This window comes from Malaya genurostris, chromosome 2 (genome assembly GCF_030247185.1).
Source record: "Malaya genurostris strain Urasoe2022 chromosome 2, Malgen_1.1, whole genome shotgun sequence".
Lineage (NCBI taxonomy): Eukaryota > Metazoa > Arthropoda > Insecta > Diptera > Culicidae > Malaya > Malaya genurostris.
In genome coordinates, this window is record NC_080571.1 from 114,549,179 (window position 1) to 114,571,995 (window position 22,817).

The following is a 22,817-nucleotide window of genomic DNA, read 5'->3' on the forward strand; positions in this document are numbered from 1 at the left end:
GAAGTGGCCAATGATTATGTTCGAAAATAAAATGGCTTATCATATATTTTTGCAGACCGATGAAATATATCTTTCCTTTATTCACAAATTCAAAACTGTCGCAACGAACTGGGAGCTCTTCTAACGCTGCATCGAACACTTTCATTTATTTAGAATTGAATTGAATATTCAGGCTTGGGCTCGTTCGCTGGTTTTATTTACTTTTCTAATTTTGTACATGAATTAGAACAGACTGATTCGAAATGTTTTGGGCTATTTATGGGAAATAAAAAATAACTTTTGAAATTTATTTGAAATATATTTTCATACCTTCAATATTTTATAATAATAGTCGTTTGTATTTCTGTGCATTCTTTCATAAGCAAAGTTGTGTTTCAATGCTGTTGTCCGGTAAAGTTTGATTATCAATATTTTAAAAAAATCCTTATTTATACATATATTTATAATGAGATTTATCACGGTACCTACAAAGCCGAGTGAGTATGATTGTTCAAATTGTAAGCTCTCAAATTATGCATTCAACTTTTTTATGTTCAAATTGTTTGTTCGCCGTTAGCGACATACTTTCCGTGCTAAAGGCCGCTAGGTGCAGTAACTAATGGAGCAAACATGATTTTGTGTATTTTTCATTTGTGATTGTTAGGGATTCGAAACGGACCATTGTCCACTATTGTTTTATTCACGGTACAGCCGGTTTCGCTCGCACTGTGGTGGATTTTCCTATTAATTGACACGTTTTGGAGACAACTATTTGTTCATTGTTCAATTGTTCATACTTGCGTTCAGAGAATTAACAATCAATTCTATGGTAACTGTATTTAATGAGTGCTCAAAAAGAGATTTGTGCTAGTTTTGGAGAAAAAAATTTAACTTTTATTCCCATGAGCAATGTGGGGTATATTACAAGGACACAGCAGCAAATTTAAAATTTTTAAAATTACGGTAACATGGAGTAATCATATTTAACAATAAAATTTTTATCTGCCTAAGTATCATTTGTGATAAAATATAATGTAATGATTTACTGATGGACGTTAAGCTAAGCTCAATAAGAAGTACGCATAACACAGTTCATTCGAACTTCGACTCGGGTAGAAGATCGTACCAAGTTTTCAGCCCATGTGACGAAGATATATCTGGATCACTTAGCGCAATTTTTTGCTATAAAATAGAAAGCATACTATTAAAATATTCATAATTTAGAAAGAAAAAATGGTTTACCATTCCTATAACAGGACTTCCGAAAAAGCCTTTTTGTGTACAGACTGTTATTTCCAATTCCGAGTTGACCAGCTCAGCATTTGAAATGATGTATTCGAATGTAGCATCGAACACTGGATCGCAGTTGTCTTTCACCACATTGGTTTTTCTTTTCGATTCCTTTGTGCGACCTGGGAGTAAATACAGCTTAACGTAAGGGTCCGGAATATTTGATGGGTCCTTCAGTGGGATGTGGTTTATTTTGTGAATGATCACAAGCAGTCGCTGTCGTTGAACACTGTAGGCAATCGTTAGCTGAATCCGTCCCAAACCAGCTGACCCTGCGCTAGAAGTAGTGCTTGGACTACGGCGTAACAATTCATTTCCATTCTCGCTAAGATTTGGACTTCTTGGTGGGGTAGCCATCATTACTGTATTCAATGTTGATACAAAAAATGGTTCATCCTGGACGGACATTTGATCAATGATTCCAGATATTCGTGATTCCTGTTTCTTTAACGAAGCACTGGCATTCGAATCCGTCGTAGTCGAATCAGGAACAACGGTAGGAGCTGTTCTAACTGAACTGGATCGTGATAGAGAGCTATTTCCTCCATATCCCTCGGATGCAGATGTTTTGTCGGAAACAGCATCGTCGAGTTTATCAGAGCTGCGTTTTAGAATGCGCAACGATAACGACATTAGTATTTTTGATTCCGGTCCCGATTTCAACAGCTGGAAAGGTTGTGACATCAGCTCCATGTTCGGTTTCCCCAGCAAGGCGCTTAATATATAGGTTAAAGTTCCGAGAGAGCTTCCGGTCTTTTGATCGACTATTTTAAGCTGGAGCGTATCGTTGTCTGGATTGTTAACCAGAAAGGTGAACCCTTGTTCCCATACGGGTGCATCGGTTCTCATCTGTGGTGTTGTTTGTTCGGTTTTCTTTCCGACACTCAGAACTAGGTACGGATCTGGTTGGCTTTGCTGACGGGCTTGCTGTTTGAGGTAAAAATATAAAACATTGCTTTAAATGGAGTATATTTAGGTTTATTTAAATTATCAATGAACAAATGACCTTCGAATAGACAGGGGAACGGACCATTTGAGCCAATTTGTTCTTATTACCGATTTTTTAAATTTATTTTTTATTAATTTATTTGTTTATTGTGAAAATGGTCGTTGGTTCAAACGATAGTTTAAACTACGATTAGAACGTTAATATGAATTCTGCTTTGTGAAAAAAATCCCCATGACTCACGACATAACTCAAACTTGTCACACGTTGTATTAGTTTTCAATTTTCTGTGTTCAGTGTAAGTATTGGAATGACTATTGAACGAAACTCTCGCTGTTGGGCGGTTTTGCTCTTTGTGTTTTGATATCAATAAAAGGAACGAATGAAAGAAAAGATTCTGTTTGGTTGGAGCGCAATAAATGTAGAGAGCTATATTACTCATTAGCTTAGTTTATTTGTATCCATGGTTTAGATTTCGTTTAAAACAAATTTATTATTACTCACGCTCAAAATGACGCGGTACATGTTTGCTTTTTATAGCTTAATTAACCGAACAATTCGCTAAGTAATTCTTTTTAATTTTACCAAATTATTCTGAGATACAGACAGTTTAGTAAATAATACCAACACTTTCGGTATCTGTAAATTGAAAAGCCGAGTCACGGTTATGAAACATGCTAAAAACTTAAATCAATTATTTATACCAAAATGCTGTTTTTTCTTCAGTACAGTAAACATATTACAGAACTAGAAAACTAGAACTATATGTGTAGAACGTAAACTAATTTTCCGAAATCACAGTCATAAATCGTTGACGTTTACTTACGGGAAGATTTTTGGCAGAATCAATGAAAACAGTCAACAAAGCAGTGCTCATTGACGTAACCCGAAGTTGTTGAGTCTCTTCCAATGCCGCTTTTAGTGCATTTCGATCAGTGCTTAGGGCAAACCAAGTCATTCGTAGATGCACCAATCCGTGTTTGGCTTGTTCAAGAGTTAACCACTATAAAAAATATATATCCAATGAATATAACAAGCTTACTCTCGTTGGGATTAATTTACCGTGTCGATTTCTCCGTTCTTCGTGACACTGCTGATCTCAACCGTGGCCCTGTGTTGTATTGAAATTAGAAAACAAAAAACGTATTACAATGTAATTGGGGGTAATAAAATTTCATTATGAACAATCGGAAATATATCGGATGCAAACGTATACGCGAAAACAAAACCCAAGCAGCACGCAATTAATGATTGAATAAATTTAAACCATTATGGAAAATTGTATCATAAATAATGTTGTTCTGCCGATTTTCGTACAGTCAATAAATTTTCCAAAATGGTTACCACTTGGCATACTAGAAATACTGTTTTACTTAAATTAGAGCAACCAAATTTTTCAGAAGGTGTGAAATTTAGCACATTCAGAATTAAGGATAGAGCGTGATTTCAAAAAAGAAAATTTAGAAGCAAATCCGTAGTGAGATAAGAAACAATTACAATGGTCAGTTGACCTAAATTAAGAAACATTCTGCAATTGTTTAGGTCATAGAATAACCGTGAAAAGGCGTGAGCTGTTTGATCGAGGTACGATAAGTAAACAGTAGAAAATAGAGAGTGAAACTTATCAGTTGTATTCGAACCTGCCGAGAGGGTCATGATCGCCGGTTCGATCCCAGTCGAATAACTTTATGCCAATCAAGGTTTGGTGGGTAACGTCAACACAAGCCTGTCATTTTTTATATATGTATTGGATAGTGGATCGGTTTAGTGACGGTCGTAGATTTTCGATTGAGTGTTGATTCACAATGTGGAATCATATTATTCGATTTTGGTAACATTGGCATTACACGTACACATAGAGAAACGTTGCAGCAGAGAAAGATAAGAAACGTGAGAGAGAGTATTAGCGATAGACCAGGGATTCTGCACAATCCCCTGGTTGTTGAGTGTGTTGTTATTTACAAGCCTTTTTGTGTTAATAGAAATTTGAAACCGTGTACAAAAGCATTTCTCCGTTATATCAACTGAATCGTTTGTAAACTACATAAAAATATTTTTAGAAATTGAGACGAAACTAAAATTTCTTTAGATAAACAATGTACATGTGCATTTATAAATTTCGTACTATGAATATTTCGGAATGTCATTTGATCTTATTATGTTTAGGTTAATAGTTTATGAATAAACTAATCTGATATGTTTCATAATCATTGCCGTGTAGTTTTACACCTAGAAAAAGTGATTAGTAATATTGAGCATTGTATTTTGGCTTTTCATATGTCGTCGATAGAAGGTGCAACTATTGACTTGTGCAGAAAATGTAGTGTGAATTGATGCTGTACTATTTGAAAACACGCTGTAATTCTGGTGCAATTCGATTTTGCAAAAATTGTCGGCCAACGAGAAGAAAAAAAGTGATTTTAAGACAAAATTATGTAGAAAAACGTAATATCCATCCTATCAATCGACTTGTCCAATCATGCGGCTGGTTTGTATAAACTCAAAGAATTTTTTGAGTGTTTTTTATTTACCTCTACATTCTTAGTGAACCAGAACGGATACATACCTAGTACGTAAACAAGGAGAAGGTGGTATTTATTTTCGGCTCAGTATTTGACGAAAAGCTCACCTTTTTTGTACTACCTACACCAAAGTTTTCAACGAAATTTGCCTCTGCGTTATCAAAGAGCGGCAAATATTATAACTCTTACTGCTTCCGTATTATTAAACTATTCAACAAAGATAACAATCGACAATATTAATTATTAATTATGCTTGTTCAATGTTTTGCTGAGATTTGAAAAATTGCCTTTCACACACCGGTAGTGACTCGCCACAAAATTCAACTTATGCAATAACCACAATCTGATCAATTGACGAATTAATTTTGAATATCGAATACCGTAAACGAATTTTTTAAGAAAAAGGGTTCGGTTAGTAGGGAAAGAGTGCAGTGAGTTTTAAATTTTTCCCTTAGGTTACTGTCAGAGTAAAAGCGTCACGCGAAGCGTCAATACTCGCGTGCGAGAAAACTACATTTCTATATAAAATGTTAAAAACGACGAATGTGACAATGAGAGATTCTCTTTGTTTACTTTCTCTTTCGATTATTGCGAAACATTCCTGCTTTTTTCGGTAATTTCTTCAGTGCAGATTCAAAGATGATCGCTTTAGTTGTTATTATCGGTAAATAATTGGAGTGAAGGATTGCTAACAGTACCGTAATAATCGATAGAGAAAGTAAACAAAGAGAATCTCTCATTGTTACATTCGTCGTTTTGAACATTTCATACAGATTTGATCAATTGAAAAGATTTGACGATTGTGTTATCAGTACATCGCATTGAATCGCTTCGCTTCGTTTCGCTTTCCGTGCTCACTCTGACAGCACCCTTATGTTTCTACCAGGGTGTAAATGTCACGGGGAGCGTCAACACGTACGTGCTCCCGGGCCTAGTGATCCTTAAACCAGAGATCAGCCGAGAGAAAAATCGTAGATCTGGCAACGTGATACACATAACGAAAATTCTAGCACCGCTTGCATTCGTATTTGTGAGCGAGTGACTTTTTCAATGTCGAGTTTGCTTGCTTGCTTGTGAAATATCACACTTGTAACAAAAATTAACTGTATCCATCTGTTTGGTATCAATACTCCCCACTGATGGTGAACAACGAACAACAAGGTATTTGTAAACATGCAGATTGGAACCGCTTTTGACAGTTCAATTGGAATCTTCTAAAGGTTTATTTAAACTTTGCCGGGTGGGTACAGTGCCGGCAAAGTTCCGTGCACTGACGATAATATTATTGAACACCTCTCAACGCGTATGTTCCACTTGTCCAGCACCGTTTCGTATCGGTACCTGGCCGACCAAGTGCGAACACACGCATTGGAATGCGTGAAAGCAGTGGCGTACCGAGAAAATTTGGCGCCCGGGGCAAAATAAGATTTGCCGCCCCCATCTTCGATTTAGTGAGCAAAAAAAGATGACTTGGGCGAGCAAAACAAAAGGTTCCAAGGATTGGTTTGCCGCCCCCCTTAAAACGTTGCTCCCGGGGCTAGTGCCCCCTTCGCCCCCCCCCCTCCTAGATACGCCACTGCGTGAAAGAATATTACTTTGAAAAGGACTTTTTCAGGGGGCGGAAATACGAAGATTAAAAGGTGTTTCTTATTCTTCATAATAAAGTAATAATCAACAATCAATAGTTGTGTATCTTTGCGACCAATCTACAAAATTTGCCGGATCTGTCATACCAATACATGCTCAAACAGCACGCTCAATCAAAGCTGAACAGAAAAAACGCGCCTGATGCGCCTCACCGGCTGAGTGCGGATAAGCCTTAAGGTACAATTCATGCGGTCCTACAAACAGTGACCGCCCTCAAATCGTTGTTAGATCTTAGAGAATGTTCGATCAAACAGTCTTCGAATTTCAGTTCAGAACATTGTTATACGCAGATAATATTTTTCAGTCGTATAATTGGCCATTTCCACTTTATATTTATTTTACATAAGTTCTCGAAGTTTTAAGGCTTTTAAAAGGAATCGCAATGATTATGAATAAGATGTTCTTTATGTTAGTATGTGACGCGTTGCGGTTACTTGGGTTACTTGACACGACGACGCTCAAAAGCGCAGCTGGATTAATATAAATTTCAAACAGGGCAGCAATGCAGTAATCATACTCGCGACGAGGGCATTGAGTCTAGAAAATGACTGGTTTGACGACGAATACCTAATGGCTAATCGAGTTGAAGAAGGTAAAGGAGGAATGTTTCAGACAAACATAAGGACCACACGTCAGTGGCTAATGTCTCTGCACATTGTTATATATATTGTTTAGAGTACAACGAGTACAACGTACCCATGCAAAAGATTTTTCAATAAGAGGTGATTTTTAAAAACTAATTGAATTGATAGAATGTTTATTTCAATGTAAATGCCCTCAATAGCTTCCCAGTCGACGCTGGGCTGTTGGTGTAGACCTTATTCCTCACGTGGCCCCAAAGAAAGAAGTCGCAACGAAAACCATAAAAATAATCATTATTCATCTCTCGATGGCTCAATCTATACACCATAACTGCTGGCCCAGCCTAATTTTCGGAAAAGTAAGCCCCGCATTAAACAGTTACACGTTGAGGATGGAGAGGCTTTTCAACAATAAATCTTGGGTTTTCTGAGCCCCAGATGTGACAATTTAGCTTGTTGACGTAGCCACCGAGATGGAAATGGGCCTAACTAGTCTAGATGATTCCATATGACATTCCGGATCATTTTCATGCATTTCAGGGACCCAATCACGACGGTGTTTATGATCGTTGTATCATTAATGGCATAGTTTCCACTTGTCATATGTCAATTCTACTTGTCAAAAATAACAGCTTCAAAAGCGGCATCTGCCGAAATAGCTGGGTATTCAAAATTGTATTTAATGACTTAAAACATCGGTCGACACAATCGGTCAAAATCAGCTATTATAGATTATGCACGAATATGGGTTTCTGGATAAACTGACGCAAATGGTGAACGTAAATATGGATAGAGTGATGTGTTACATCCCAGTATGTACAGTAAGGAGGTGAACTATTTTATGACTTTTGTTCAAAATTGCTTTGGTCTATACCACCAGATTATTTTGCAGCACAACGTGATGCATTATCACATTTTCACCGTTTTAGGTAAAATGAACAATATAACAATTTGATACAAACACAACACAAAAAACGGCCAAGATGTTGAGCGCAGAATGATGGAAATTCATGAATAAAAGACGTGAAAAAACGTGATTCCAAATGAGCTTCTCTGTGATACAATTAAAATTTCATTTTTAAATAAATTAGCTTTGGAAGCCACTGTGCAGTGTGTTGCTTCATCAAACGTGTGATACAATTCAAATATTTTTTTTAGTATGAAAAGATTTTGGCAATTGGCATTGTTCAGAGCTAGCAGATTAACAAATGAACGACTGAACGAATGGATTTGTTTAAAGCTATGATGGAACTCAACGAACAATGACAAAAAAACCCAACTCCACCTGCCGAGAAAGTCGTCATTCTGGACGCCTGGAAATCCCGGGTCCCAGTCCCATAGGTTGAACTCAATTTCTTGACCTATCGTAGCGTTAACCTCAGCCTATGAAATCAAAAGATTTATCCTGTATTGGTTAGGAAAACTGAAAAAATAATGCTGCAAATGAATAAATCAGATGATACTGCAGGTGCATCGATTTACACCATTTAAGTGCTAAAGCGTTGGCACGTGCACGCATATTGCAAAATAAACCGATTTTTTGTACATACAACATCGACTTCACGAGAATTACGCATCCCTCACGGCATAAGCATAACCCTAGCTGTCCGTTAATATGAAAATGAATTTGGGTGATTATCAATGTATTTACAATGAACCATGACTTTCTAGTTAGTACATTAAAGTATGTACTTAAAGCTTAACTTAAAATAACATGAAAAGGCAAATTACCAAAACAATAAATAACCCACAAACCAAAACAATAACAACCAATCAAATAAAAACTAACGTAAAGACCTTCAAAATCCAGTACCAGTAACTTAAAAATACGATAGTTTTAAAACCAACCCTATAACAATAACTAAACAAACAAAATCAAACAATCTCACCTTCCCAGCAATTCGTCATCGCCGGCGTCCTTGTCGTTAAGGACAATCTGCATTTGCTGTCCGCTTTCCGCGTAGATGAACGCCTTTTTTTAGGGAAGCCAATTTGTTATAACCAGTAACCAGACCATTCGATCGAAGCCGAGTAGTAGTTGTTTTGTGTAGAATCACGATTTTGAAATGTGTTGGTTGGAAAAAAATTGTTGTTTGTTTGTGATGGTTTCGTTGACAGTGGTAGATAGCAGAAGTAGTTGGAATAGGTTGATTCACATAATAAAGAAGAAAAATTGTAAATTCTATTCATTGCGTTGCGGACCGTAACAATTGAATGTACTTAGAATGCTACGAATACGAATAATTTCCGACGGAAGTGAGACAACCTACATACGAACAGATTAATTTCAATGTTAACATATTGATGACTAAGTAAGTTTTAAAAAACACAGATACATTCATTTGAATGTCGAATTTTACCAAAACGAGATATTGAACGAACGTAAAATATAAAAAAAAAACATAATCTTGGTATAACATTGTGTGGTGATAAAATTCACTCGGGAAATGTAAAATAAGTTAATAAGGCAATTGAACCGGAAGACCTGAGGATAATTAGATAACAAAATTCAGTCTGTCTCCTTGTTTGATTAAGGCTTAACTAAATAAACAAAATAAATACTAGCGTAGTTCTAAAAGGGTGTCTCTTGTTTTCTAATATTATTTGTATGGTGCATTATATTACACTGTTGTGTAATTCTAAGTACAGCATATTTACTATGATAATGTTTTTATGGTACAGACCTTAAAGCCTGTTTCACTGAAGAAAATTACAACTGTAATTTAAGTTATGTGGATAAATCTAGAAATTGCAAACTATTCGAACACAGATCCTTCCAAGATGGATGAATTTAGATACATCCCATGTGATTTGTATGTTATTCAGGTGTAAGAATACCGCTATAGAAAGTTTAACTCGATAGTATCCAGTACAAATGTAGCTGATGACTGATGGAATTTATTAACTTTCATCAACGGGAGTTCTAACATTTGTACCTAGCAATACCTTAGAACGAAAAAAAAACGGTGAACAATACAAAATAAATTTGCGTTAGAGGTGCTTACCTACGTGAATTTTCATACAAAATCGAGTAGTGGAAGCAAAATGAACTGATTGAACAAGAGTTTTCCAATACAATAACGTTCTAAGAATTTAATGCTTTGCGAGTTATTTTATGCATGTATAACCCCACGTCCATCAATCTATTTAAATGTCGAATAATTACACTGATGAAGAAGGACGAGAGCAAATCATGCGTAATAGAGCTGCAAGAGTTTTTTTCATATTGAAATTCTCTTAAACGCATTTCATGTTCGTTTTAACTCACCTCTAGGTAATTTTTTTTTACTTTTTGATGTAATATGTATCGTCCTGCATGTGTAAAACTATGCGACATTCATGTGACATCATTTAAAATCTGACGTCATCGTTTCATTTGAATACCATTATTGTTGCATGAGTTGCAGTAAAATTTCATATTATCCACACTTATATTGAGAATTAAAAGGAATGCACTCGAGTTTTTGTATAAACTTTGCACACAATGTCAATGTGCCAATTTCGACCAATGTACTACTCATACAGACGACGTGGTCTAGTAACTAATTGATTTTTGTAATGTCTTGTTGTTTGTAGAAATTTAGCCACTATAATCTGTAATATTTACCGGTTTCTGTATGTAATATAATGGAAACTGTTACCGTTGCATGTGATAATAGAACAAATCTGGCAAACCTACCGTGCTTTGCTGGGTGACTTATATCTAAACATGCTAGATTTGAATTGACTCATGAGATATACAATGAAATTGTGATGGAAAATCAATACCACACGTAGACAAACGCGAAAAACACACTCTCACCGGTTCAGTTTAAAAATTTTTGTTTAATCACTGGCAGAAAAATCTGGTTTGATTTAATCAAAGTTTGTTAAAAAAACATACTTTAGCATTGGCACAATTTAGTTTTTGTTTAAGCAGGAAATGGTTTTATGAATCAAGTACGCAATAAAGTTATGTTTAATGCATTGGTTGGAAATGTAAGATCAAACTGATTTCATAATAAGTAGTGTCACAACGTAGTTACATACATAGTGAAAAAAAGTTCTCATTCATATCACTAAGGGATTCTTCAAAAAACTTTTCTTTGAATATTGATTAAGAACAAAAAGTTTGTTTGTTATTGACAATTCAAGATTTTACACACATATCACCCTGTTGTTCCGGAACCGGAAGTCAGGTGCGATCAAACATCAAAAGCAGTCTATATAGACGTAGACCCTTTTATTTGAGTCTAAGTTTGTGAAAATCGACTCGTTTGTCTCTGAGAAAATGAAGAGAGTTTCGTTTTTAAGTTTTTGATCGCTATTTCGGGTACCTCCGGTACCGGGAGCTGGAAACCGGTATAGAGAATATCGCTTCGTTTGGCCAGCAACTAGCAGAACCTATAAATTGAAACAATTTTGAGCCAAATTTGCATTACCGCTCTATATGACAGGTTGCATTTTCATACACACTATCCTGTATTTCCATAACCGAAGCAGGATTAGAATATAATTGTACATTAACTTATGGAAACATAATACTTTTAATTTAAATTATTGTTTGCGAAGATTGGTCTAGCCGTTTCTTAGAAATGGGAGTGATTTCCGGTCACTTTTCCCGTATTTCCGGAATCAGGACCGATGATCCGGTGTACTCCAAATCAACGTATTTGGCCATAAACTAATCATACCTGCCTAATTAAAAAATTATACGGCTATTTGAATGTATTTGTCTCAATTTTTTCCGTGTCATGTACAAAAACAAGTACCTGAAAATGATTTTTTTTCACTCATCAGCCTGTAATTGAGGAACCGAAAGTCGTATCCGAATGAAATTCGTCAGGGGTAATATAGTATTGTAAGATCTTTCATTTGAACCAAAACTTGTGAAAATTTGATGAGCGGTCTCTGCGGAAATCAAGTGCACTTTTTTATTTCTTTTTGCACATTTTATACATTTTTTGGCACAACACCAGAACCGGAAGTGTTATCAACATGAAGTTGACTAGCAGGCTATGGAGCTTTAAGGTCATTAATTTGAATCTGAGTTGAAGAAAATCGGTTAAACGGTTTCTGAAAAAAAAACCAAGTGCACTTGTTGCAAATTTTATCCCATTATTTCCGAACCGAAAGTTGGAAAAATTCAATAGCAGGTACACTGGGGTCTCTTTTTTCGCGTTTTTTATGCGGTTTCTTTTTACGCGGATTTCCGATGTTACGCTGATTTCTGAAGTTACGCCTTTTATATGCAGATTTCCGATATTCCAAAGCCAAAGCCTTGGTATTACATTCCTGTAGTGGAATTTGACATTCTGTTTCAACAGACTTCGCAGCCGATGGAGAGGGTACAGAACCAATGCATGGCTGGTGCTACGATCCTACTGACACTACGAATCCTTCCAGGTCGGGGCTCGAACATACGACAACTGGTTTGTAAGACTAGTGCCCTATGCATTGAGCCGCCATCCCGGGACAACTTCGATTTTCCGATGTTACGCGGATTTCCGAAGTTACGCGTTTTTTTTTATTTTGGAAGTTTTATTTTCTATGTCCCAAAGTCGATTTTCATAAAAAAATTGTTTTTGAGATTACAGCAGAGCAGAACGTTTCATGCATTTCTAAGATATTTGGCATCAAAAAATATGTTTTCTTTAGTTTGGAGTTTTTTTCGAGGATTTCCGAAGTTACGCGGTTTTTATTTACGCGAATTTCCGAAGTTACGCGGTTTATTTTACGCGGATTTCCGAAGTTACGCAGTTTTTTTGTGCGTTTTTTTTCACGCGGTACGTATCCCCCGCGTAAAAAAAAACCTCAGTGTATGAAGCCAAAAGACCTTTCATTTGAATCTAAGTTTGTGAAAATCAGTTCAACAAACTCCAAGAAAATCGAGTGTACATTTTTGTTACACACACATACATTCACAGAGACATTTTGCGTACTCAACGAATTGAGTCGAATGGTATATAAAAAGGTCAATTTCGATTACAATCTTTTCTATTTCATATTTTCATTCATAGAATTGAATCGAACATTATTTTTAAAAACTCATTTCCAAAATTTCCGAAAATCTATACATTTTAAAAATACTTTTTGTCTTTTATTTCTATCAAACATAATAATTTTAAAATACCTTTCTCGATGTAATCAATATTTTTAGTTTTATTTGCGAAATAAACTAGCAATAGAGTTTTTATTACAGTATAGGTTTGTTATCCATATAGTCCTACTAGTTGCCCAAAACATTGCCGAAGACACCAAATCAATCGGACCAACCGTTTTTGAGTTATATGTTTTAGAAAAATTTCAAGTATTTTTGGCTTAGGCTTTTCAATCAAGTAAGGCTAGAGTCGAAGTTGGTGAACTGATGATGCAAATCGTTCTTTTTTGTCATAATGAGCCCTAGTGTATTGTTAGCGTCGAATATAAATAAAATATACATCTTCAAATTCAAATGTAATTGTTCAATGATGATATTGTATGTTACAATCGTTCTGCATCTACATTTGAATATTCTAATAATTTCGTACAATGAAAACAATACTTTTCTATACGAGGTAAAAAGTACATTTCCACGTTTCCGATAACTTATCGATGATAGTCAAATTAGTATACAAAACTTTTCCAAGCTGCAACTGATGCAACCATTTCCGATAATCAACAAATTTGCTACAAAAAAAACAACTATTTTATAAGAATACTAGTTTATGAAAAAAAATTAATGCTACATATTTTCAACCAATTCAATAAACAACTTATCGATACTTTAAATGCAACATAACCCAGATTCAGTATCCCAAAACAAGTTACGGTCTGAGTGCTGGCAATTGGTATAGGTAAAAAGAAACTTAATGAACGACACCAAATAATCCGAACATGCAAGCTAACCACAACTCATTGCTGACAAACATGGTATTAGGATTGCCGACTAAAACGACAGTGGGCTAATCTACGCAAATATAGTATTGTGGTGTGTAGTGTTAGTCCGAAATAACAACACGAAACTCGTTTGGCGCTATACAAACTAAACTCAATCGTCATTTCTAACACGGTTTATACTAAATATGTGTATGAGATCGGGGATTATCGTCATATTTCATGTTATACAAAAAATTATAAAACACTTCAACCAAGAAAACTTACCTCACACCAGTAGTCCCACTTGGGATTAACCGTGTTGTCTATCGTTTGCGTGCGAAACTGTTGAGCGCCAACGGATATAATGGCATAGGGGTCTGACTTGCCTTTTCCCAAAACACCGATATCTTTCTTCATCAAATCTTTGGCTTCCACCACATGAATTCGAAGGACTCCCTGGAATGGAATTGAATTAGTGAGCTGATTCTTCCGAAAATGTTAATAATCAACAACATTGGACCAAACTCAATAAACAATCAAGTTTGCTGCACGAAACAAACTCAATGAAGCTATTTGTTCAAAAACATGATTTTCTCTAGCGGTTTCCCAAAGTTATGGCATTTTTGATATTATTCAAACATTCCCCGCATGAAAACAGACTTCAGTGTACTAAGCGGAATCCCACCCACAACTCACCTCCGGTTCTGGCATTTTGAGTGTCAGCGCGGGCACACCATCGTTCAGAATGATTGGTAGTTTATTCGGCAGCACCATGATGGCAGCCACCTGTTCCACAATAATCTTTCGCAATATATCACTGAGCCCAGGCATATCGAGCAGATCCACCACCCCGACCAGGTTGAAATCGATATGCGGATTGTTGAGGAAGAAAATTTGCAGACCGCCAATGAGCGGCATCTGGGAGATCAACGGTTTCATAATAACCCTCACCGTACCGTGGATCTGGAAATCCTTGATTCCACCTCGTAATCCACTCAGGGAAAAGTTGATATCACAGTCACCGGCGTAGAACAAATCCAAATCCATTATGATTTCATTACGTGACACGTTCTTATCGTACACTTTCACTCCACCTATACGAGGAGGCTACGAAAACACAAACGACATCAAATATTGATTCAACCTACGTACACAAACTTACAATCGTTCCTAAAATCATGCGGTCGAATTTGAAGCCATTCAGCTTATACCCTGCTAGAGCCTGTTGAATGTTGGGCTCGATTGAGTCTTTTATGAGTCCTTTGGCGTAGAAGTTTGCATTGGGCCACACTTGTTTCAGAATCTACCGTAACGTGGGGAAAGATTTACGAGTAAGAAGTTAATAAATAATCACATCAGTGCGGTTGCTTTACAATTAGAACCTACCCTGTTTAGCCACTCACAACGTTCAACATCTGGGAAGAAAACCTGAGAAATGAGATATCTTGTGTTAGATACTATCCTAATTAATATCATTTAGCCTGCAGGCAGATATGATAAAATTAAAACAAAAAAATGCTAACCATCCGAGTAGGGGTTTTATTTCAAAGCGTTTCACCCTCTAAAAAGAAAAACTCTGGAATCTGATATAGGACAAAAGTGTAATCAATATCTTTTCTTATTTTCATGTTCTACATAAGGTAGGTTGTTGATAGAAATATAACTCAGCATCAAGTAAATAAAAAGTGTCATGACAATGATTTTCTATCAAAGATTTACGACGATTTCTCCGGATAATATAGAGAAAGAGAGAGTGAGAAGTCACACTGAAAGATGAAACTTTTTTTTCGAGTGATATTTAAAAAAAAGTTTCATCTTTCAGTGTGACTTCTCACTCTCTCTTTCTCTATATTATCCGGAGAAATCGTCGTAAATCTTTGATAGAAAATCATTGTCATGACACTTTTTATTTACATACATTCATAAAACCGTATCTGAAGAATTGCATCTCCAATGAAATTAATCAATAGAACTATATGATAATATTGATTTATTCGGAATGCTAAAATAGGATAAAAGCTTTTCTTGTGTCGATGAGATATCTTCATGTTGCCTGATTATCGACTCCTAAAACTTTAGTTAAAAATTAATGACTTGTGAAGTCATAATTATATAGTGGAGCAGATAGAACAACGCTAGAAGATGCGATGGGATTGCAAAAATTAACAAGTTTGCCTGGCCGACCGACTCTAACTTGCTATCCTTCTTCTATTACTAAAACTGTTCTACCAATTTAACTTTCGTTTATTCACACTTTGCATGATCAATGTAGCTTCATTTTTAATGTTACCGGTGTGCCATCATATTGCTATCAAGCACAAACTTTTTTCCAATCATTAAAATGTTTTATTTTATTTATTTGATTTTCTAGGGGCTTAGGTCCACTAGAAGATTGAAAGTATCTTTTATCTTTCTCCGGTGAAATCCGGCGAAAAAAAATTAACTGGGTTCCTGTTTCCATGTCGTAATAGGCGACAATTGCAGAAGTGTCTTTTTCTCTTCAGTTATCAGACTTCATTCAACCTATCAATTTCCGGCTAGATTTTGAGAAACGTTTTATTTGGTATTTTGGCTTCCATGTTATTGTTTGCCTTTCACGATTATAAATTGAATGATAAAAATCAACTATTTCGAAGATCCCTTAATATTACAATGTTAATATCAGAGATAACATAGATCCTTACTTGTTCGATAAATTAATATTTTTTTCTCAGTAGCCGGCTGCCCAGATCAACACAAAAACAAATTAATCATTTTTCGCGGTAAATAATAAACAATCAAGACGCACCTGAAATCTGTTGACCTTTGTTTGGTGATTAAAAATGATTTGATATAATATATAGAATATGTCACTACACTGAATCGACTGTTTTGTATAAATCCTATTCACTCGTTAATTTTGTAGCATTTAGAAAAAATAGAGAAGTTTTTATTCGTTACGCGATAGTATATCAAATTTTCCTTCAGTTTCCACGAATAAGAACTGTGAATCAAGACTTCTCAGGGTTTCAATATCGGATATTGTTGAAACGTTCACTCGGGAAGTTTGTGAGTTTAGTGGTGCATCCGAGCATCTTGAAACCAGAACATACTAAATCGCGCGGAAATCCCAGGTCGGATCATCTAGAAATTCGCTGTACAATTTCAGCTAATCCCAATCAGTAACAGAGTAGCAACCAGGAGTGGTCGCTCAAGCTCATTAAAATGTTTGGTTTTTTTTAATCTTTGATCAATAGAGGCATCTAGAAAAGTATTTTTTGCATAGAAGCTTATTTTCGTTAGCAGTAGTAATGGACAACAGCGAAGATACTCCTTTTGTAATGGACAACAGCGAAGATACTCCCTATACATGTTCAACTCATTTTTCACGTTTTTTTTTAAACTTACTCTCATCGAGTCATCTTCTACGCCATGTTTATTCACTGATACACCATCCAATTCAAGTTATGATTTAAATCTTGAGTTAAGTATTACTAAAAACTCGAAAAAAATTTAAGTAGATCAAAAGATTATTAAAAAAAAGTAAAATTTAGAAAACTATTAGCATGAATTGAATTGCGAATTAGCCTTGAATTGAATTGTTCATTTCTCCTACTGATGTTGTCTTTACACATTTTTCCTTCACCGTTTTCGTTAAACATTTTAAGCCTATAGACAGAAAGCTAGACATAGCAGATCACTCATAAGAATAGGTTTTGTAGGTACCGTCTGCTGCTCGATTAGAGCACGCGAATTTATTCTCTATTACAAATAGCTTGCCAAATAAAAAAATACAAGCTCTTACTTTTATTCCGAAAGGCATGATTCTATTCGGTGAGAAATAGCATAAAAAATGAAGAATGTTAGAACATAGACCATCCTCGTTAACTATCGTTTATGAGTGTCGAAGACTATGTCAATTCTGAAATGAAAAAGCTGGAAATAGAAACGCTAACGAGAGACATATTAAGCCAAATAAATATTTCTTTTTTCGAAAATTATGGTGCAAAACATTTCTTTCAAATAAACACCATATCAACCACAGTGAGATTCTAATATTGAAATTCTCTCCGGCGTAAAAATAAGCTAAAATGCAATTAAAATGTGTTTTGAAAGCGGCGTAATGCAAAATAAAACTAATGTTTCACTGAATCAAAAAGGAGACAATAAGACAATGCAGAGCATATCCAAGAATATTTTAGTCGTTATTGTGACAGTTTTATGTTGGAAGACGTAATGATAAAACTGCTTATAGAAATAACTTGGTCAGTATTTTGTTTGAACCAAATTTTATTTTGATTAAGACATCATGATTTTGTAAAAGATGTTGAAATGAAAGTATTAGAGTTTATCCATCCAAATAAAAAACAACAAATTTTGTTCACATTTTTTCTATAGATAGTAATATGTCTTATAGAGCTTGAATTCTTTGATCGCACACTGTATGCGTAAAACTTATGTTCCTACGGAAGATCAAATCCCACAGCTAAAGCTTTTCAAATATTCGCTAACCAACATATTATCAATCGGCTGAAAATTTGCTGTTATTGAATCAATCCACTCAGAAAAATCAATGCACATCTCCCACGCACCGTTGATTTCTGGATTCCTGGTAAGTTCTATACTGAAAAAAATGCGAATATTAGGGTAAAGTGGAGAGAGATGTCGCTCTGGGAGAGTTGCCGCATTTTCGAGTTTGTAGTTATAAAAGTGCTCTCGAGTTCTGAATGTCAGTATGAATTTGCCTCTTGAAACGACAGCAAACAGATAAGTAAAAGTAGCGAATTATATTTTATCTGTAAATATTAATAAAATTGTAAAGGTAAAGGTAAAGTTTCTTTTTTCCTCGTCATTCGGAACTGAGCGGCGTCTATACCTACGAATCGGTAGAGACGCCGCACATGAACCATGGGAGAGATACCTACTTTCCAATATCAAATGCGTTACGTAAAATGCGTCAAATACTCAAAAAATTGTCCAATTTATTTACAGCATGCAGAATGCCTACCCAATATAAAAGGATGGCTAGTGTAATGCGAAATCTGTAGTCACTCGAAAATTTAGAAGCAGCCATGAAATGTGTCAAAGAAGAGCATTTTAAATTTTTCTTCTTCCCAATTTTCGATCCTAGACCTACATGCTGTGAAAACTGCTAACGAACACGAATTAATTCACAAATGACATCTCACCCTGCCCTGTATTGTAAACCATACAGATATGCCAGAAAATTAAATGACAAACTCTTTCCAATTGCAGATTTTTTTTTCTATCTAAATAAATTTATTGCCGGGCAAGCGATTCATCCGAGGTGGCAACTCTAGGTGATAATCGATTAAAAAGTAAACAAAGAGGACCTTTCGTAATCATTTTCTTCGTGTGGCTTTGTTCCTTTTGTAATTTTTATTCAGAAAATGAGCAATACTCTCCCCGTAACCGTTTCACTCATGTTTTTTCAATTGTACTTATTTTCAACTATTTGGAAAAATACACTAATTACTTGATCGCATCAGAAACACAGAGCTAATGCAGAATGAAAATTGATTATATGGTTTTCGCGCATTTGAGGCAGTTTTCCAAGTAATCGCAGAAGCTATTTAGACTTCTTTCTAAACGACTACAATTCACACGAAGGCTTCAATCCACAACGAATAGAATTACATATAGTCAAAGAATAGATATTTTGGAACTTTGAGAAGCACCTGCTCGTATGGGAAGCCTGTCAGATTTACAAATATGATAACTAACCTGAAGAGTCACGCAATGAATGTATTTCACACGTAAATGCTACAATAAAGCATATTCAATCCATCATACTTTCATGTAGCACTTACGTGCAGCATGCGTAGTCCAGAATGTGTAAGATTTCATATATTAACTACATGAGTTAAACCAGTAGATTTTACATTGTATGTCATCGAGCATCTGCTTGATCATTCTTAAAATTTTATATTAAAAAACGTATGAGCATAATATTTAATTTACACTCTTTATATTTTATATTTCAAGTGGTAAACCATTCGGTGAATTCTTACTAACTAACTAACTGCAGCTAACTCATTATGCATTTTGAGGCAGCTGCTGTATTTTACTGATTGCTTTTCACTTCGAGTATCGCCAATCTTCTCGTCTCGGAGCTGAAAATTTTGTGATACGGAAAACATATTTTCATTTCGATTTTCAAAGGTCACACGACAAACATTTTCAAAGTAAAATTTCACGTTTATGAATTTGATTGAACACTACGTCACAAGCCGTAATTATTAGAATAAACTTATAAAACCGATACACTGAAGAAGGATGTAAATAACATTTCGAAATACGTATCTGTATTATAACGTTTGATGCACTTTTGTGAAAATAGTGACTGTGAAAATGATGACTTTGTGAGAGTGTAAAGACGTGACATAGTAAAATTAAACGCGTAATGTGTAATGACGTGATATAGTAAAATTAATTTTACCGCCACAAGAATTTCAAAACGAAAATGTCGGACATGCACACAGTCATTTTCATTTCTCAAATTAGCAAGTGAATGGGAATAGTGGGACATTCAAGATAATCAATATGCATCAATACTGGCAGTAAAATCGATAGTTCCATGACAAAAAAGCCTAACTGCAAATGACAGTTTCTCTTTGTTGACTTTTTCTTCCACAATTTACCGGATTGATTTTATATTTGACGTTTTACTGTTAGCAATATTTTAAAGTTAAAACCGTTTCAGTAATGGCTCCGTAGTAATCAGAGAAAAAAGTAAACAAAGAGAGGCTCTCATTTGCAGTTAGGTCATTTTGCCGTAGGACTATCGAAATAGTTTCTTATGGGCACTGAAAATTTTTATACACACACAAAATTTGAATTTCACGGGTAACTGCATCTCTCATAGGATATAATTCATGAAGATCTAATTTATCAAATGACGAACAATTTTATTTGTAATGACTTAAAGTTATACCTTATGATCAAAAAAGAACCGGAATTTTCATTTTAAAATTCCCGCGCTTGTTCAATCGGTAAACTTTATTTCTCTCAACGTTGGCAACACTTTTATACACATTCTGTCAAATTTTGACGCATATCGTACGATTAGTTTTTGTTTGGCGTCTATACAAAGAAGTTGAAAAATTTTCGTGTGGCGATTTTTATAATTTTTATAATGGATGGGAATTTTAAAATGAAAATTCCGGTTCTTTTTTGACCATAAGGTATAAGTATAAGCTTTACTGGTTTTGACTTGCATTCGACTAGCAAGTGCGGCTATATGAATTTAAATGCACCTTTTATCAGCCAATATCCTGGGTTGGCGGTTCAATGCACAGGGCGCTAGTCTTACAAACCAGTCGTATGTTCGAGCCCCGACCTGGAAGGATTCGTAGTGTCAGTATAATCGTAGCACTAGCCATGCAATGGTTCTGTACCCTCTGAATCTCCACTACAGGAATGTAATACCAAGGCTTTGCTTTTTATCAGCCAAGCAGATGTGTGTTTCTGTGGCTCAGTCGGTTAACGGACGTATATTGTGATCCGATGATTCTTGGTTAAAGTCGCTATGGTGGCTATTAGCATTCACTTTTTTTTATTTCAATAAGTTTCATGTCATGGAAATTAGACACCATATTAAATGTTCTTGGTCGTTAATTTGCGTGAACTCCGACGCTCCATTTATGTGCATGTAATAAGATGAAAAATCACGGGGAATATGGAATCTGAAGGCTCATAGACAGTAATTCGATCAGTATTAAGAATGCACCACACTAGCCATAACATAGTATAATCATTAGCTGTATATTTTCTCTAAATAGGAACTAAAGCAATCTTAAGAGGAACTAAATGCCTGCTTTGGTATTAGTGTAATCATATACCAGAAAGCAACCCAATTAAATAGTGCCGAGCCCACACACGATATTCCAAAAATTTCAAACTGAAAATTTTTATTTATCAGTTATTGAAGAATATAATACCATGTTGCATATGAATAAAAATAATATGAGTGTTGTCACTCAATATCACTGTGCGAAGGTGCGCGCGACCGCAAAATGGTGCAGAAGCTAAAGAGAAAGTAATCGGAATAATCGTTCGAACTGCGTACACGGAAAATAAAAACTACCTATTATTTGCCTTCTTTTTAATAAATTTTGAATCTTTTCTTTCATTCGCTTCTTCAATTGAAAAAAACACGAGCATTTTGCGGCTCAAGTGTGAACCAAGTTTCCTGGTGTTAGAAATTCGTGTATTACGTACTACATGTTTGATACGTATATCATAGATCTACATCCCATACCACAAAAATGAAGATGGTACAATTTCTGGCACTCACAATGGGTAGTAAGGATATCAATGGATACAATCAAAATTAATTGTTAAGTGATGAAGGTGACGGTTATAGGTAACAATAGTCGTAGATCTTGTTTTGAAGAAAAAATAATACTATAAATTATTTCTAGGAAACAATATTGATAAATTTTGCAATGTTCACCTTGGGCCAATAATATTAAATTGCGCATTCTAGCATGTTGATGTAAGGCCCCTGCTTTGAATATATGATATACGAAATACCATTAAAAATCATTCCCGTTCCACACTATTCATTTTACTCTATCACAAGCGCAGTCAGTTCTTTCATCGCTAAATTTATATATAAACAGATTCATGTATGATCTTACACCTGGAGAAAGGCGTTCAGAATAATTTGACAAGAAAAGTGCCAGTTTTATCTTTCGGAAAAAAGACGATGGAACTTGCTTTTACGCACACATTATTGACATTTCCTATACGCTTGCAAGGTGTCTTTCCCCTTAACCTTGTGCACTATTAGGAACAAAACACGACCATTTTGCGGCTTTCATGTTCGTTAGCAACATGATAATGTAATCGTTAATTTGAGGATAGTGTAGTTTCCGTTGACGTGTTTACGATCTTGAAAAAGTAATATTTTGTTTGTAATACTTCAATAAGCTTAACGCACTAATTGCCACCTCACTCCTACCAGGACAAAATAATCATTGTTATGCAACAGTGTTAGAGAAGACCGGCCGT

General features: G+C 35.4%; 1 protein-coding gene across 7 annotated transcripts in view; it reads right to left on the reverse strand.

Moving 5' to 3' along the window:
* Positions 1 to 277: 277 nt before the first annotated feature.
* Positions 278 to 22,817, reverse strand: part of LOC131432747 (extended synaptotagmin-2) — a 41,567-nt gene continuing 19,027 nt past the window's right edge. For 5 of the 7 annotated variants that reach the window (XM_058599237.1, XM_058599241.1, XM_058599240.1 and 2 more), the window contains 9 exons: positions 15,189 to 15,230; positions 14,965 to 15,105; positions 14,499 to 14,909; positions 14,088 to 14,258; positions 8,251 to 8,348; positions 3,278 to 3,326; positions 3,042 to 3,218; positions 1,222 to 2,196; positions 278 to 1,161 (listed from right to left, as the gene is read on the reverse strand). In XM_058599237.1, the coding sequence (XP_058455220.1) occupies positions 1,072 to 1,161; positions 1,222 to 2,196; positions 3,042 to 3,218; positions 3,278 to 3,326; positions 8,251 to 8,348; positions 14,088 to 14,258; positions 14,499 to 14,909; positions 14,965 to 15,105; positions 15,189 to 15,230 (2,154 nt within the window). In that variant the 3' untranslated portion in view covers positions 278 to 1,071. Of the gene's footprint in view, positions 1,162 to 1,221; positions 2,197 to 3,041; positions 3,219 to 3,277; positions 3,327 to 3,855; positions 3,942 to 8,250; positions 8,349 to 8,854; positions 8,938 to 14,087; positions 14,259 to 14,498; positions 14,910 to 14,964; positions 15,106 to 15,188; positions 15,231 to 22,817 lie in introns of all 7 variants that reach the window. The other 2 variants (XM_058599238.1, XM_058599239.1) reach the window with 2 other exon arrangements.